The following is a 17,376-nucleotide window of genomic DNA, read 5'->3' as shown; positions in this document are numbered from 1 at the left end:
TGACCTGTTCACTTGGCCTGATGAAGCTTTTGTGTCAAAAGCGAAACGTTGCCCAAATAAAAACCACCGATTGTTTACCAAGCTCCTCTGAAACGATGCACTCAAACTTGATTTATGATTTGAGTATTTAGCTCCCATTTTAGGTTGACGTCGTTCTAGAGACATTTTTTTCCGGGAGAAGCTTCCATCACTTGCCTTACCCACTTGTTGAGGAAGAGCATTGGCTACAGGATGACGGAACGCAAGTCTTGATTGGAAACGTTTACCTTAACTTATCGTGACTTAACTAGAAATCCGCACGTCATGCATTAGATCATTAGGTTATGTGTGCGAATTCGACGATTTTCGTTTTGATGGACGAAAGAGGACTCAGTGGAAGGACAATGTGAATTGATGGCTTGGAGGAGTTCCAACTTAGTTCCGATCGCTTTTCGTTCCTCAGTCTTTCACTCCAGGGTGCTTCACTTGATGATTCATCTCGGGTGCCACTGGTAGATTTTCCCTGGTCTTTGTGGGGTTGTGAGCGCTCCGATAATTTAGTTTGAGGGGGATTGAGGTCAAGTGGAGTTCAGATGAAGAGGAATTACTGATTAGTTCTGCGTCTGTCTTATAACCTGGCCAATTCGGTGACCTGTTCACTTGGCCTGATGAAGCTTTTGTGTCAAAAGCGAAACGTTGCCCAAATAAAAACCACCGATTGTTTACCAAGCTCTTCTGAAACGATGCACTCAAACTTGATTTATGATTTGAATATTTAGCTCCCATTTTAGGTTGACGTCGTTCTAGAGACATTTTTTTCCGGGAGAAGCTTCCATCACTTGCCTTACCCACTTGTTGAGGAAGAGCATTGGCTACAGGATGACGGAACGCAAGTCTTGATTGGAAACGTTTACCTTAACTTATCGTGACTTACTTAACTAGACGCACGTCATGCATTAGATCATTAGGTTATGTGTGCGAATTCGACGATGTTCGTTTTGATGGGCGAAAGAGTACTCAGTGAAAGGATAATGTCCTTAATAATGTAAGCTTATCACTTGTCAAATGGTGTCCCGATTTTCAGACTATTCCAGAAGCCATCACAACTCCGAGGTGCTCCCAACTGACCGCAAAGCCCTCAAATTTTACAGATTTATCGTTAATTCTTTTTACCTAATTGGTCAAATACGTGGCTTTTTCTGAGAAGGGTTGCAATCCGTCACTTGAAAATATACACACTGAGTTTCTCAAGGGTAGGTAGGCAAATTGAGAGACAAAAGGCCTGTGGAGACCTGATGGGGAAAAGCGCGTACTGCATGCATAACTTACATTGATGTAGTCTCCATGAAAGAAGGTTTTCAAATCGAAGCTTCTGGAAGCCTTGGCGGCCCAAAGCCGTAAAGTGTTGCACGTATTGTTTCTGTAACCGGGAATCGGGGTGTCGTAAGCTACAGCTGTGATCACCTCAGTATCGACCCATTTTCGTTGACCTTTATCCTTTTCAATCACATGACCTCCAAAATGGACAAGTTGCGTGGATTCTGGTCGCTCCTTTTCCCAAGGGTTACCATACTGGAGCCACTCATCTGGTTCTTCATACTGTATGTAATTTGTAGTTACAAGGGGAAAAAAATAATCAGGGGATACCAGTTTTCAGAAAATTTTTTTGGATATCACGTGTTTTCAAAACGAAGTCGGCTAACGGGTCACTATCGAGTTGTGGACAGGGGTTTGGGCGTGTATCCTTGGAGTGTATGTTGTTAAAACGCGCCAAAGCCATACTTTGGTCACAGACTGGTGGCCGTGGAACAGAATTGTAATCCTGGATAAAGGCCATCAAGGTAGTTTTCTTGAGACTCTCAGCTTCCTTTCAACCAATTTCGCAAAATTCCGTACAAACAGATTTACGTTAGATTTTTCCTGCACAGTAGGCGTGAAATATTCCGTTTCTTTCCCCCTCTGACTTCCAGAAACGTGAATGTGCTGGTTAAAATTCTTCGGGCAGTTTCTGCCAAGCTTCTGTATGCGGTTCATCGCATATTCAATGCCACCGAATGTTTCAAACATACATACATGACGGGCAGAGTACAAGCATTATTCTGGACTTACAATCCCCTTAATTCAGCCCACTGAACATCTGCGTTCGCGTGAAGTGTGCTGGTGTTTCAACTCGGAGTTCCTCAGACCAGGACGCCTTTCTTGCTATTTCGTAACCCCGGGGAACGTCATACGTGATAAGGCGCACCGCGCAACCTAACCAAGATGCAAAATAGAACACTGTGTGTCTAAAGGCTGAGTATTCCTGGTCACAAAGTTGAAGCGCCTGTTCAGACAGGGTGCTGAGACAGTGGGGACAAACAGGGAACCCTTACACTGGTCAACATGACTCCATGTGTTGGTGCAGGCGCTAAGAATCCAAGATGGTAGCAAGCTTCTAGTATAGCATCTGTTTTCGGCCGACTGTCTGTGACCATCTGGTAGTTTGCTTCGGAGCATCAGTTCGCACGTCAGTTTGACCCGGAAATGAAGTTCTGTGAAGAACACGCTGAAACATTTTCACTACCCAGTTATTGCAAAAAATGTTTATCGCGTAAAGTTCGATTGGGTTGGAGTTTTATGAAACTCGTGAAAAATTCAGAGGCTCAGTTTTCATCAATTGATTGAATTCGAAAGAATTCGGGTTTTTTAAATCCAAACATAAATGGGTATCAGCCTTTTAGTAACATGTGCCAGCATTAAAAATTATTATAATACTGGCAGACCAAGTGCATCTAAACTGTGTTGCAGTGCACTTGGTATCTGAAAGGGGTTCGTTTGGGAAAGGATCTTCAGTTGACCTTGGGCGGAGCAAGCCCCGTTTAGTCGTTCAGCGGTAAAACCCTTTCGGTGGCTAGCTGTCATGCCTGTTAGGAAGACTACCTCCAAATGAATAAATCCATTTAACTAACGATTTGTTGTATATACTAAAACCTTGTTTCTACATTTCAGCCCCTCAGTGACATCCTACAGGACTGTTAGCTCTTTTTCTATTCTGGTTCGGTTGAATCCAATACCACGGAACGATCCACTTGTTTGGAGTATAACTTCCTCGAATTTGTTTTGTCTTCTCCATTTCCGGTGACCTAACGTGTCCGACTGATATAACATCAAAGAGGGCATGACAATGCCACCCGAAGGAGGCACGAGGGCAGGGATACTGCCACTTTGCCCAAGCCTAGACGGGGGAAGTCGAGAGGCAGAGGTCAGGTTCGGACCGGGGACCTACCGGTTAGTAATTTGGCGCTCCAACCACTGACCCATCTCGCAAAATCGGTGTGTAAACTATTCGTCAGGTGGGGCGGGCCGCAGAGATGAAATACACTCATTAAAAAGTTTCATTACCACAGTTTCAAACGGAGAACTGCTATTGGCCCAATCAAAACTGGGTTACTAACCTTGGAAGAAGAAGAAGGGACGATCGTCCAGCATGGTAAGAATGGGATGGATACATTGTGGAGATATACTGGTCTAAATTTGAGGTGAGCGGTTCTCACCACATGTTAGATGCATCCCAAGTTGGAAGAATGAAAACATTACAAGTCATTCTCGCCAAAGGATGTTGACATGCTCTGAGCTTATCCCGACTAGACCAGTCATTAAAATGGGTTAGAATGCCATGCAAGTTGAGAACATCAGACAATGAACGAACCACTGACGAATAAATAGAATACTCTGCGTCGATCTTTATGGAGGAGCTGAGGAACCCGGCGTTTTATTTTGGAGATTTTTGTTAAAAAGGAACCCGTCGTGTGCCATCCCGCTGTTGTCGCACCCTTCAATGTTTAACTCAACTTTTCATAAAGGAAACTACTCACAAGGTTGCTGAAAACTCTTCTGAAACTGTTTAGAACTGTTTAGAACCCGTTCTCATTTGGAAACTATACTTTTCATTACAGAAATCGATAGAGCCATCGGAAAATTAAACCTGCTGTGCAAACGGTTCGAGCACCGTATGACGACTGGCAGTCCCAAAACTCCTGCGCTTCATCTTGGAACACTTTAAATCTACAAAGTCTCAGTTTCTTGCGTGGCTCCAGGAGAATCGTCTAAGAGGTGACGACAGGTTTATATGCCAGGCACTGCAAAACTGGCTAGCTGATAACCTCTCTGACCAAACTGTCTTCAATTCAATCTCGGAAGATCATCAGCAATCATCAGTCTCAGATTATTGCTGGTTCTCGATAACTTGCCTAATTGAGTTCAGTCTGGGCTTTCCTTTGAGTAACTTTATGTCTGATCGTGATCGGCTGAGTAATTACCTATTCATGTCAGTCTTTGGAGTTTCGATGCAGTGATTCGGATTCGTCTACACTCAGTCGGAGAAGTACCGGACTCGAGTCACCTTCTGAATACAGGTCAGCAAAAGTACTTTGACTTCTATACAATTGACAAGGGAGATAGGCATGACACTGCTTCTCTATCAGCACATGCTGAATGTACCAGAATCATCACGCGCGAGGGGATGGGCGATGTGATTGGTTTGCCCGAAGTCAGGATGGAATGAGGACTGTTCAAAAGATAATGATGTGAATACAATGGTTGCAGATCCCGCAGCTGTCTACATTCAATCAGAATTGCTCAACAGGCGTTTGTGGTGCAAGCACTTTTATAAAGTCTGACTGTTAGGTTCATGGATTGGCACAATGAAGCAGTCACGCAGTCGTTTTCCGAGCCGCTACGCAAACCAATCATATCTCCCGAGGGTGAGCACTTTTTCCTGATCAGATGTGAGAACTAAGATGCATCCAGCGTGCACCAGTTAGGTAGTAGTAACATATTTGTTTTCCGCGTCGGTTGTTTTGCATGTACCGCCACCATGAGCAGTGCCGATGACCTATACTAAGACAGAAACGCGAGTCCAGTACGTGGCTTCCCAAGTAAAAGAGGGCTGTTCAAATAGAGAGTGGTTTGAAAACAGACTCTGTAATTATCCAACACGATTTATTCTTGGATTGCTATAATCAGAAGTGATTTCTAAACGCCCGAATAGAAGGCCTGAAAACTGCTTGGGTGCCAACGAAAAACTGGAACCCAAAATTCCAAAGAACTTCAACCGTATTGCCGGCACAGAGAACCGTTGTCTCTTCTCAAAATACGAAACCTGGGAATCCGTCATGTGCTTTTCACAGGTGATATATAGGGACGTAAACACTGAAGGTCATCCTTGGAGACGTTTTCGTAATGAAGGAAAACAAGACCATAGGTGTTTACTGATGAGCAGTACTCACCTGCCATCCATTTTCAATGACCTGATGAAACGCCCCATGTTCGTATCGAATGCCGTATCCCATCCCAGCAAGTCCCAAGGTCGCCATGGATTCCAAGAAACAGGCACCCAGTCGCCCCAGACCACCGTTCCCCAGCCCTGCATCCTGTTCGATATCCACGAGGTCTTCGATATTCAAGCCTAACTGAAATTGACAAACACTACTTGAGTAATTTATTCAGTAGACGCTTGAGTGCAAGAACTTCACAAGTTTCAACAAATATTTCACATAGCTTTAGACATTGGTTGTTTCAAATGACCAGAAACCGACCTGGTATAAGGCTTCATCCACCGCCGACGCAATGCCTACGTTGAGCATCGTGTTGCAGAGAGTGCGACCCATGCAAAACTCCATGGAAAGGTAGTATATACGCTGAAATACAGTGAGAATAAGAGATGCCGTACGTTAGCAATGATCAAAATGTCGATCAAAAACAAACAGCATAAAACGCAGTAAAATTCCATTGTGTGGCGACGGTCACTGTTTTGGCTGTCAGTATCATTGTCCAGCTCCAGGTTGCTCAGCTCATACGCTAGTGGTCTGTCCCGATCAGAATGACACGGCCATCTTCTTCTACAGGAATTTGGTGTTTCCACCAAAACGTTTCTGTCCACGCTTACGGTGCCCAAGCACAGCATCTGGGTTGCAGGCAACATCTGATGACACAAAAGCCGTTTACAGGATTAATGTATACATGTTTTTTCATAAAGGAAACTACTCAGAAGGTTGCTAAAAACTCTTCGACCCTTGTGAGTAGTTACCTTTATGAAAGTATACTGCGATATCTCGAATATCGTGCCAACTGAAACATGAGGCGGCCTGTGTGCACCACATTCAGTTGTAGAATACCATAAACGAGAAATTCGGTTGAGTCTCTCGTGAAAACCAAATTAATTTGCAAATGAGTGTATTTCTCGAACGCACATATCTGTTCATCTGGGTCCACTAGTGAGTAGCCTTCGCTGAAACTGAATGTGTTGATTCATTCAACATCCAAAATTAGCGTAATCGAATGCCAGAAGGACTGTACTTCCACGTCGTCATACAAAGTTAAACAGTTTAGCATCTTGTATTGTAAAACTACCTGTTAGCACTGTAACCATTGTTAGCTGTGGCGTCACATAGATTTTATTCATTACTGGTACAGCGAAGATGCTCAAGTGCGTGCTATAAGTGCGCTCAGTGGACCCACATAATGCCTGAACGGCAAAGTTACAACGAGAATTTCCGACTTGTTGACACAAAAGCCATTGTGATGCACCGGCCCAAAATGTGTACAATATTGATTGAAGTAATCAATATTTTTGTGAACGACAGTGGAGACCATTAGATGAAGAAAAGAAGAAAAATTCTTCTGGGAACTAAACTGCCTCCTGAGCGCGATTCCTGAGGTCTGGCCACGAGCAGTAAACCCGCGAGCACAAAGCACCTGTTTGAGTGCTTAGCTGGAGCACATGTGACCCTGAATCGGCCCCGGAATTAACTCGAGTCTCCCGTTAGCACCAATTTAATTTGCAAACGGTTGTGTATCACAGACTATGAAGAACATCAGGTTGACGGAAACTGATTGACTATGCCTACCTGATGAAGCCGATGAAAGGTGAAAGTAGTCACGTGCCATCGAAGAATTCCTAGTAAAATTATGAGCACAATGTTCCTTCAAGATGGAAAATTCTTTTGTTTCCGTTGAAATGATTAATTTTCTTGAGTTCTGTGACCGAATGAGAAGAAGTGAGATGACATTCCCTCAGCAGGCCGGATAATTCGGCCGTGGAAATTCAGCCATCAGAAATTCAAGATCTCAGCCGTTGGAGGCGTGTCTTGGCGTGTACCGCATAACAACTGGTTGCTTTTGTGGGAGGCATGATGGTCAATACAAAGGGCCGAGATGGCCCAAGTGGTTAGAGCTCGTGGTTCGAACCCGACGTCTGCCTCTAGACTTCCCCTGTCTAGTCTTTGGCAAACTGGCAGTATCCCAGCCGTCGTGCAAACTTCGAGTGGCATGGCAGTTAGGCACCGAAAAGGTGCTACAGTTGGACAATTTTCTAGAAAGCACTTGAAATGGCCTCATAATCTGAGAACTACTACGTTCACAGCTCTTTATAGTTGAGTCTTTCGAAAAAAACTCCAGTTTTGTAGGCCTCATAAATCTACGAAAGTCCAGCTTCAAACGAGCAGACCCTGGTCACCATCAGTAGATTAAAAAAAGGTTTGGCCGTAGATTCCATCCACCCAAACGACACCGTCTTTTGTCGATATCTTATGCAGTAAACGAATGGTGACATTAAGATGGACCAAAGTCAGGCATTGCACCCGGGAGAACCCAAACTAACCAAAGAGTTTATTGTTCTTAATTAACAAAGAACTCCTTAAAGTAGGTTGATGTTTTGATCAAAGAATTTGGTTTTCATCAAACGGTTTGGATGATACAGGAGTAAGATCAACAATGGGGCCATCGGTTTTCTGTCGAATGAAATCATGTGTTGCAACGCCGTCGGGACAATCCGCTTACAAGCATCCAAACAAGTTGTAGGACTTAAACTTGGATTGGTGAGTAGAACTCACTCTTGTGGGCTAGCTTATTGTTTAAGTGGATCGTATACAAACCAAGCAAGCTCTAAAACTTCAAAACAATGTGGATGTCACCCCAACTGGAATGGCCTCAACAAGGGGTATGAACTGCCAGTCTGAACAGTTTCACTGAGTTCTGTCACCAGTAACTCGGTTCAGTCAAAACGTGCTTTTTTTAAACAAACGCGATCGATCACATCGGCATACGAGCCAACCACATGGTTGAGCGTAGTTCACTCATTCGCATGCGCGAGAGCGTGCGTAGCGTGAACGAGAGACAAATTCGTTTGACTGTTCATCACATCCTGTAGCGATGAGAAATTCATAGCTAATGACAACTGATCGGTTACTTTCAACGACATTTTTCGGGATTGATCATGGCGGAGTTATGCCGATTGTCTGCTTGCTCGTTTGCATGGTTTATAACCCCCAAAAACGTGTCGCATTTGCAGGCAAAGCGAATTATAGATACAATGTGAAAGGGAATGGACAGGCGGAATTTCGTCGTGTCGGGAACGCTTCATCATATGCAAATGAGAACAGTCTGAGGCCGGTTGCGGCGAAACTTTGTTTGAGAAGTCTGTGGCGAGCGCCAGAGAAGTTTGATCTTTTCAGGTTCCATGAGGCTTCGTAGACTATTCGGACCAGTCCTATTTCTTCAGATCAGCTAAATGTGCATAGTGATCTTTCACAGATAAGCCCCGCCACTAACGCGAAAAGCTAAACCCTGCCACTTCTTGCCAGCTCAAAGTTAATGTACGCACACAACCTTGGCCTGTTTTTGATGAAAACGATTCCTTATCCGCTTCTCGGCTCATTTTGTGCACAAACTTTCTCCGTTCGGACGTAAAACCTTAAGTGAAATTTTTGACGCTTTCAACTCGCGTTCATGACAAGGATACGGCATTACGTTTTTCGCAAAGCCACGGAGTGATCCAGCAGCAAAGTTTATGCAACAATGGCCACCAAATGACACTTTCAACCGTTTTTGACAGGTGGAAGTGTAATACCCAAAAGTGTTGACAAGAAATCGGTCTTCGAGAGGGAACTTGGCTGGGGGGTCCAGGATGGAGTTTAGGACAGTAATTCCATTCATTTATCACTGCTCCAAAAATTTGGCAAAAATCAAATTCTGCTTCGAGGAATTATCTATTAGCCACATGACCTCTGTTGACCGGAAGTATTTTCTTCGCGAAGTTTGCGCCTGGCGGCTTTTGCGCACTCCAGCAGTTGTCGGCGGCCCAGGTCTACACGTCGAGATCGAGGAGACGCTAATATCTCACCGTAAAAACTACACAGGGCGAGTCGTCCTCCAGCAGTGGATTTTCGGGGGGATCTGCAGGGAAACTAAAGAAGTGTTCATGTATGCAGTGCCAGATCGAACTGCGGCCACTTTGATGGACACCATTCAGGCCTGCATCGCTCCCGGCTCAATCATCTCCGATATATGGGTATCATACCAAGGAATTGAAACGATGATTGACATGAATTATACTCATGAAACGGTTAATCATTCCGAAAACTTTGTGGATCCAATAACTGAGGCTCACACATAAACCATCGAATCCCTTTGGCACGTCTACAAGATGCAGAATAAACGCCATTGCGATACACACCGATCTTCAGTGGACAGCTGCTCCTGTGATTCTGTGTGGAGGTACCGAAAGACGGACGGACCTTTTCAGTATTCCAGTATTTCCCAAGGCACAAACAGGCCCAGTAAAATCTATTCTGTTCCCAAGCGTATAAGTCTATGCATGTTCGCTGAAGAAAGCCGTTCTAAACCGTCCTGACGTTGAAAATACTGGCACACAGGATAGCCTGTTGAGGGTAGGTCGACTCTCAAATGAATCTCAGTTTCACAAATCCACTAGAGCCTAGTCTTGGAAATTTGCTGCCAGTCATCTCTGTACGGCGATCTCCTTCGGTCAGATTGATCAAACGGTGATACTACTGATGAGGGAGGCGTGCGATTAGTATGTTTTGTCGTAAATCCGCTTTGCGTTCCTTGAAAAGCGATATCCATTACGGAATTTCTAGAGTCGCTTTGTAGCACTCGCTTGGATTTGAGCAGCAGTCAATGAATATGCAGGAAAGTTCAGGAAGAAGCGTTCACGGAGAAGATGGATGTTCAGATTTTGTAAACAAGATGCATATGAGAGTTTTGCTCCCGTGTCCAATAGTCTGTAACCGTTTAGTTGACATTTTCTAATAGATAAGTCCTCAGCAAAAGCCTTCTTCCATTCATTTGGTGCCGTGACCAGGATGAGGATCCCGTGACCACAACCTTTTGAGGATGGGGATGTTAGGACCTCCCTGGAGGACTTTGAGGAGGTTACGGAAGCTGCTGGACTAGATATCGACCGGGGTAATTTGGCGGCGCTGAAGACCCTCCCCGGGGGGCGGGAGAAGGCGGCCTTGAGTGCCACCAGAAGGGGTTCTCGGAAGATGAACTGGGCCACCGCGAAAAAAGCCCTTGCAGGCAAGTTTGACACGACGGCCGACCGCCAGGAGGCTGTGAGGCGGTTCAAGACGGCCAAGATGGCACCGGGATCTGACGCGACTGCGTTCTTCACCGGAATAATGAGCACGGAACCACTTCTTCGTCGGGCCGACTGGGTGGCCCTAGCGTGATGCGCGGTGGACTGGTCAAAGTCGGTTTGCAAAGGAACTTGAGAAACGTTTCCGTCCTCTGCAGCACCTTGATTTCAAGGAGGTCAGAGCACCTATTTTGAAGCTTTCCGTCAAGCATGAACTAAACACTGTATTGGAGGGTCGATCCTACAGTCAAAGACGTAGGAGGTGTGGATAGGTGCTGAATGCTTATGTGGGATGGGAGAAAGCATAAATACGGTGCTGAAAATTTTTTCTTCGATATACTCTTAGCCCGACCTGCTATTGACTGTTATTCTGAATTTCGGTTCATCAACTGATGAACAAAAGAGCTAAACGTGTTGTTGGAATGGGACGTCTTGAAGTCGCAGTTACTGACTTGAGCCCTCTACGACAGTTTATGGCATGGCATTGTGTGCTCCTTCCCGCCAATAACATTCACCGTAGTATGAAAGACACCTTGTGTCTGATCTGTGAATTATGACTGTGCTGGCGCCTACTGCGATTTGGAGAATATTCAGAACTTTACTCACAAGGCTGCTGAAAACCCTTCGACAGCCCACGACCGGTTTCACCTTTCTTCATCAGGTAGGCGCAGTCCCCGAATTTCCGTCAACTTATGTTCTACTTGAACCCAACTTGGACTGTTTTCGAGAAATACACTCATTCGAGTATCAATTTGGTTTTCAAAAGAGGCTCAACCTAACATCCAGTTTTTGCTGTTTTTCAATTGAATGCGTTGCGCGCTTCATCCGGTAGGATATTCAAGACATCGCAGTACGATATTCGCAATGTAATTCTCGAAAACAGTCCAAGTTGGGTTCAAGTAGAACATAAGTTGACGGAAATTCGGGGACTGCGCCTACCTGATGAGCCCGAAGTGGGGCGGCGAAACCGGTCGTGGGCTGTCGAAGAGTTTTCAGCAACCTTGTGAGTAGTTTCCTTTAAGAAAATATACTGCGATATCTCGAATATCGTGCCAACTGAAACATGAGGTGGCATGTGTGCAGCACATTCAGTTGTAGAATATCATAAACGAGAGATTCAGTTACGTCTCTCGTGAAAACAAAATTGATTTGCAAATTAGTCTATTTCTCGAAAATATTAGGACTGTCTGTACGTAACACACTACTCATAAGGTTGCTGAATATTGTTAAACAATCCACGGCTGGTTTCGTCATTCTACTTCTGGCCCATAAGTTCGGCGCACTCTTCCGCTTTCCCTCCGCCGTATGTTCTAACCCAACTCGAATTGGACGGAATTCGCCAAGTGCTCTTAATTGCATAGGGATTTCTTTACGAAAAAAGGCAACTGATTTGTGCCGGATCTCTCATTCATGGTGGTCTTCCTCTCCAACTGTATGTGTTTCACAAGGCCGCCTCATGTTCCGGTTGGTACGGTAGTCGAGCTATCGCAGTACATTTTGAGAGTGTAACATACTACTCCAAAGGTTGCTGAAAAACCTTCGACAGCCCATGGTCGTGATAGGCGAGATATTTGGCTGGATTCAGTTACGTCTTGCGTCGAAACCAAGTTGGTATGCAAATGAAAGTAGTTGTTGTCATTCAGGAGTGTTCATCCCATTTTTCGCTTTCTGATCTTCACATGTGTGCTTCCATTCCATGAATCATTAAATAAGTTGTAGATCTTTTCGCCTCTCAGAAACACTACCAACGGCACACCTTCGAATGGAACGTTTCCCTTTTTCATATGTTCTCCTACATCTATCCATTGCTCTTTTTGTGTTTGTAGTAATGCGGTTCAAAAGAAACGATAATATTCTTAGGAATCGTGCGAAACGTCGGCTCCGGGGTACTCTAACGATTCGTGGTTACACTGCACAAAATCTGAACATGAGATACGGTCGGCACTAACATACATACATCAATAATCAATGTGGACAACACAGCACGATACATGAGCACAACTGGACAGAGTCCGTGTACAACAAGGAAACGGGATTAGGTTGTCGATTGGATAGGTTAGTCCACAAGAGCACTCGGACAATCGATTTGTGGGCCTCACTGATTGGTAGTTCACTCACTGTTTATCGTCATTCGATGTTTATTGTCTTGGAGTCAAACACCATTCAGTGTTTATCTGAATCTGACTGCGCCTGACCAGCGGACAAGGCGCAGATATAGTTGGATGAACACAGGGGCGTGAACGGCCGATCATTTGACTGCGTGAACAATGAAAGTCCTGTTTTGATCAAACGTGCTGTGTCAAAGTTTCTACAAGCTAACACCTGAGCGAAGATATGCATTTTTGTCCGCTGGAATAGGACTTGATCAAAGGTCTACAGAGAAAACCCCTCCTTAATGGGTGCCCACTTAGTTGTGAGAGTCCTCTGTATAAGGGATCTGAGATACAAGTACCTCATGTTAGTTCATGCATTCCCCCTGGGCCTATTCCACAGGGAAAGTACGAGGGCAAGCTAAGCGAATAAGTTAATTTCTTAAAGCACAGAGGTTCGCTCTTTTGAATGCTCCAAGGGGTCGATTTCTAGTCCACTTTATGTTCAATAACAAGCCACTGTCACACGGTTGCACTTTCTTTGAACGTCTGATCGCTTGAACAAATGTCACAAGCGTTGTTTCGGGAACTTCCCGACACTTGTCAACGAAACCGGTGATTGTTTTCTTCTAAGAATGAATTGGTTTCGACTGTATTGTACCTGTCTTCAGGTAAAAGCATGCTAACGTGTCTCCAGATAGTACACTCAATTCATCCCAAAACAGCTGACTGCGGAAGCTCTGACGGGCTTTAATCACACACCAGGTAATGATGACCTAATTTTGTCACCTTCTCCCGCTACAGTGACAGAAAAATCAGTGTTGCTGGACTCATTCTTGTGTTTCTGTCCTTACAATCTCGTGTCGAAAACGACTATGCACCCCTCCAAAATCCAGTTTTCTTTTTAGCAGTTGAGCTGGATATAGCTCAAAGGTCAAGGCGAGGACTTCCTGACCGGCGGGTCCGTGGTTCGCATCCGACCTCTGCATCTCGACTAATACTGTCTAGGCAATGACAACCTGGACGTCGCTCTTCCTTCAGGGGCATGGCAGCTTGATACCGAAAGATACCACAACTGGACGCTATGGCTGATACATTATGTCTCTAAAATTGAGTGATCCGCAGTGGCCTTCGAAATTCCGGTGTGGACAAAACGTTCGTTTTCTTTTTCGGATAGCCTGTCTTTCCTGGTTTTATATCCGGCAATACCCCACGTACGTAATGTGACTGTCGAGTTGAGGATGGAGGTGTTTCCACACATCAATCTAAAATTTCCTCGTTACTTCAAGGAACAACTGTCACTAGTTTACTTTATCCCAAAGCGGGTGCCTTCAAAACACACGGTCTAAAAGCTCAGATCGACGTAGCATGGGGTGCAGTTTTTTCTCTCGGTTCGGACACGTCAGGATAATATACATCAAAGGTAAAAACTCATGACCGGTCAAGGCAAACACGCACAAAGAAAAAGCAGACGTGGTCGCAGATGTCGTACTTCACTCATGCTGACGATCAGCCATGAAAGTAACCCCTAATGTGACTGACAAGAGTGACCTGAAATAAGGCGGATCAATGTACAGCACGATCAGTGTTCACGCAACCCAGTGTTGTTCTTAACCAATATACTCCGTCAGGGTGTTCTTCGTATGAATTCTACGAAAATATGGCTTCTACGACGTTCCAAACTGCTGAATGTCCTCAAATAGGGTGCGCTTTGCTAAGAGGTACCACCAACTGAAGCAACAGCGCTGAATCGTGTGCCTGTTTGGAGCAACCGGTGGTTTGGGATTGCTGAAATTCGGGTGCTTAAGGGTTCCCAGATTTTGTGCACAAGAGCGCAACGCAGAATGCGTTATGTCAGAGTTTAGAGGTTTAACAAAAGAAATCAAAGATGACACGAGTTAAAATCGAACAAATTATCCTGTTTGCACATCCGAACGAACCGACGTTGTTTTTCAAAGTCGGCGCTACTTTCTATATAATGGTTCTAGAGATCAGTAGTTTAAATCCCCTTCTTCTGTGCACGTAGAGGGCACTTTCCAGGAATGTGCGCCGAATACAGGTCGCTGTTCGAAGGAGATCGACTAACATTTTCTTAAACAAGTACTTAGGGATTTGGGAAACTGTTCGACGGGGGCCACGACAGATTTCGCCCTTCGTGGGACTCAACAACTAACCGCAGTTCTCGAGTTTTCGTCAGTCCAGTTGAATACCGAACTGCACACAGTTGGGTCTGTTCCGCAAAGAAACGGACTGCGTAACAACTGAAAAACCAGGTGACCTGCGTACACTCCAATCGGATGAAGCATATCATCATCTGATTTCCAACTCACTCTTCTGGTAACACAAATTTACATGCAGATGTATTTCGTCCAACTGGCACTTTTTCCTATTGGTGTTCTCTCAGTCATCGTAGAACAGAATGCGAATTTGAAAACGCTACAATATTTCCTCGCGTAATGGTTAAACTGACACGGTCTATCCTTAGACCGATGAGAGGAGTAAAGAATGCTTTTCTACACATCTAAAATCTTCATTGATTATCGGGTCAATTTTGATTCACTTTGGACGTGAGTGTGGATAACAAGTAAACCGCTGATATGTCTAGACGTAACTCTTCGACAGCCCACTACCAGTTTTGCCCGTTCTTGGGGCTCATCAGGTTAGAACGGCTCCCTTACATTTCGTCGGCCTTACGTTCTACTTGAATCCAAATTCGGTAGCAGAAGCGGACCATCAGAAAGGAGAGATTAAGCTGGATGCGGTTGAGTCGAAACCAAATTAGTGTGCGTGTGTGTGTGGACCATCAACAGGGTAATCTGAATGGCTACGCACTCCACATCGCGTTGCGTAGTCAAAGAAACCCATCGAGTACTGTGCTTACTCTTTAAATTACTTCTCGACACGGGGTTTGATGTGTGGTTCTGGACGAGTCTATTGTGTAATCGAGCAAAAATTGAGTGGCACACATTTTTCCCCGCTGTACAGTCTCTAAGGATGGCATTCGGAATGAACTGGGGTTTCCTGACCGCTGAAAGAAAGCGATCCACTTATAAGGGTAGTTGTTTTAACTACCTGCAAGAAGAAGGGTTTGACTGTCTCTACATGCTGGCGGACTCATGAACTACGTTCAGCGCCCACTTGTATCCAGTGCCCCATCAGAACAGAACAGAACAACAGAACAGAACATCAACAGAACAAATTTCAAAATAAATTGATACCTTCGTGAAACATGCTAACTAACAAAACAAACTTCATTTCTACCTAAAACTCAGTGTCCGTTTAGCCGTATTTCACAGCTCGCTCTTCCCAGTTCGCTCTATCGGTGTAATGGTCTGGAAACCGGAGCTAACCCACAAAACAGAAATGCATGAATAGGAATGGTCTGGAACCGGAGCTAACCCACAAAATAGAAATGCATGAATAGGTCGTTGGTTGAGTGGAGAACGGATCATAAGACGTACTGCTAAAAATGGTAACTCCTGTGTTTTACACATCTAAGGAGATCACCCCGAACTTCGCTAGTGAAGACACCATCGCCCCACAGGCACCCAAACGTAACTGCGTCACCTTGTTAATAGAACCACCGCGTTGTTGTACCGCCCGGAAGTGCAAGTGTGNAAAAGTGTGCGTGCACTCTCTGCAAAACACGAGAATGAAAATGACGGGCAAGGTAATTACCAAAGTAGGACCATTAGAAGTTCAAGTCGTTGATTCATTTCAGACTAAATGAAATTGTCATTACAACACAGGGACAGTGTCACAAGCGAAGCACATCGAATTGTTTATTCCACCGTCCGTGTTGAACTCCGGAACACACATGAGGTCCACTCGATACGACAGCCGGAAGAGGACAACACTAATCGCAAGAGTGCATTTTGTGAATCACGTGTCAGTGCGACCAGTTGGTGATGATTTCACATCACACAGTGGAGCTGGTGTTGTCGGGACTTCAACTCGGCCTTCAACTGCAGACCATAACTGTGTGGAGAATTCGACAGTACGTAGTTATATTCTTCTTGATCTGGGTAGTTAGAAGACAGAGAGCTTCTGGTGATCGCAGTAAAAATTACTACCTATGTTTTTTTTTCGTTCCTTAGACTTTACCAAGCTACGAAGGCGTTCCATCGGGAAACCTTATTTTTACTTATCACATCTCAACGCCTCTTCATCTCGATAGAGCCAATATGCTGAGAGTTAAGTCGCAGTTGAACTCCAACGGGGGCGATCGATCGTAAAATTGACCAACCCTTCATGGTGCTTTAAATTTGTTTACCAGATAACTACACGCTTCGATAAGCACAAAAAAGTCCAAGACGGACCGATTGAAGTTTCCTCCTTCTGATAAGAACGAATTCGGAAACTACGAAGGATAGCGAGTTTTGAAGAAAAAACCTCGGCTTTTCGCTTTAAACTTGGAAACAGCGCAGACAAATGGCCCGTCACACGATATACCGGTGTATTTCGTTGTACATTTTCACGTGTATAATAGAGAGTAATGTCGTTAGCACCCTTTCGGTGCCTAACTGTCACCAGAAGGAAGCACGAGATCTGGGACACTACCAGCTTGCCCAAGCCCGGAAAGGTGAAGTCGAGATGTAGAAGTCGGGTTTGAACCACGAACCTTCCAGTCAGTAATTTGGCGCTCTGACCACTGAGCCATCTCGCCCCCAAACTGAAATACACTAGCAGTCTATCGATTCCCCTTTAACAACGGCAGACAACCAAATAAAACAGAGGAGGAGAACTAGAAGTTTTAATGGAGATTTCGCCCGGTAACTGAAGCCCTTCTATGCTGTAAACCCTAGAATCAGTGTAGAACTGATTTTTCGTGTGCATTATGCATTTTGGGAAACTCGAGAGAGTCTCGAAACAGCCGCTACGCGACACGTG

The 17,376-nt window shown here is 44.8% G+C and overlaps 3 protein-coding genes across 3 annotated transcripts in view; 2 read left to right on the top strand and 1 right to left on the bottom strand.

Moving 5' to 3' along the window:
• The window catches only part of T265_11187 (hypothetical protein), a gene marked incomplete at both ends in the record, with an annotated part of 15,434 nt that extends 6,944 nt beyond the window's left edge, over positions 1-8,490 (top strand). Inside the window, one exon of the mRNA XM_009177780.1 lies at positions 8,309-8,490. Within this exon, the coding sequence (XP_009176044.1) occupies positions 8,309-8,490 (182 nt within the window). The remainder of the gene's footprint in view (positions 1-8,308) is intronic.
• The window catches only part of T265_15374 (hypothetical protein), a gene marked incomplete at both ends in the record, with an annotated part of 82,647 nt that overhangs the window by 52,887 nt on the left and 12,384 nt on the right, over positions 1-17,376 (bottom strand). Inside the window, 3 exons of the mRNA XM_009177779.1 lie at positions 1,309-1,578; positions 5,247-5,429; positions 5,556-5,657. Coding sequence (XP_009176043.1) covers positions 1,309-1,578; positions 5,247-5,429; positions 5,556-5,657 — 555 coding nt within the window. The remainder of the gene's footprint in view (positions 1-1,308; positions 1,579-5,246; positions 5,430-5,555; positions 5,658-17,376) is intronic.
• Positions 10,789-17,376, top strand: part of T265_11185 (hypothetical protein) — a gene marked incomplete at both ends in the record, with an annotated part of 24,655 nt that continues 18,067 nt past the window's right edge. The window contains one exon of the mRNA XM_009177778.1: positions 10,789-10,915. Within this exon, the coding sequence (XP_009176042.1) occupies positions 10,789-10,915 (127 nt within the window). The remainder of the gene's footprint in view (positions 10,916-17,376) is intronic.

Source organism: Opisthorchis viverrini, assembly GCF_000715545.1.
Source record: "Opisthorchis viverrini unplaced genomic scaffold opera_v5_455, whole genome shotgun sequence".
Lineage (NCBI taxonomy): Eukaryota > Metazoa > Platyhelminthes > Trematoda > Opisthorchiida > Opisthorchiidae > Opisthorchis > Opisthorchis viverrini.
This window is presented reverse-complemented; position numbering and strand designations above follow the sequence as displayed.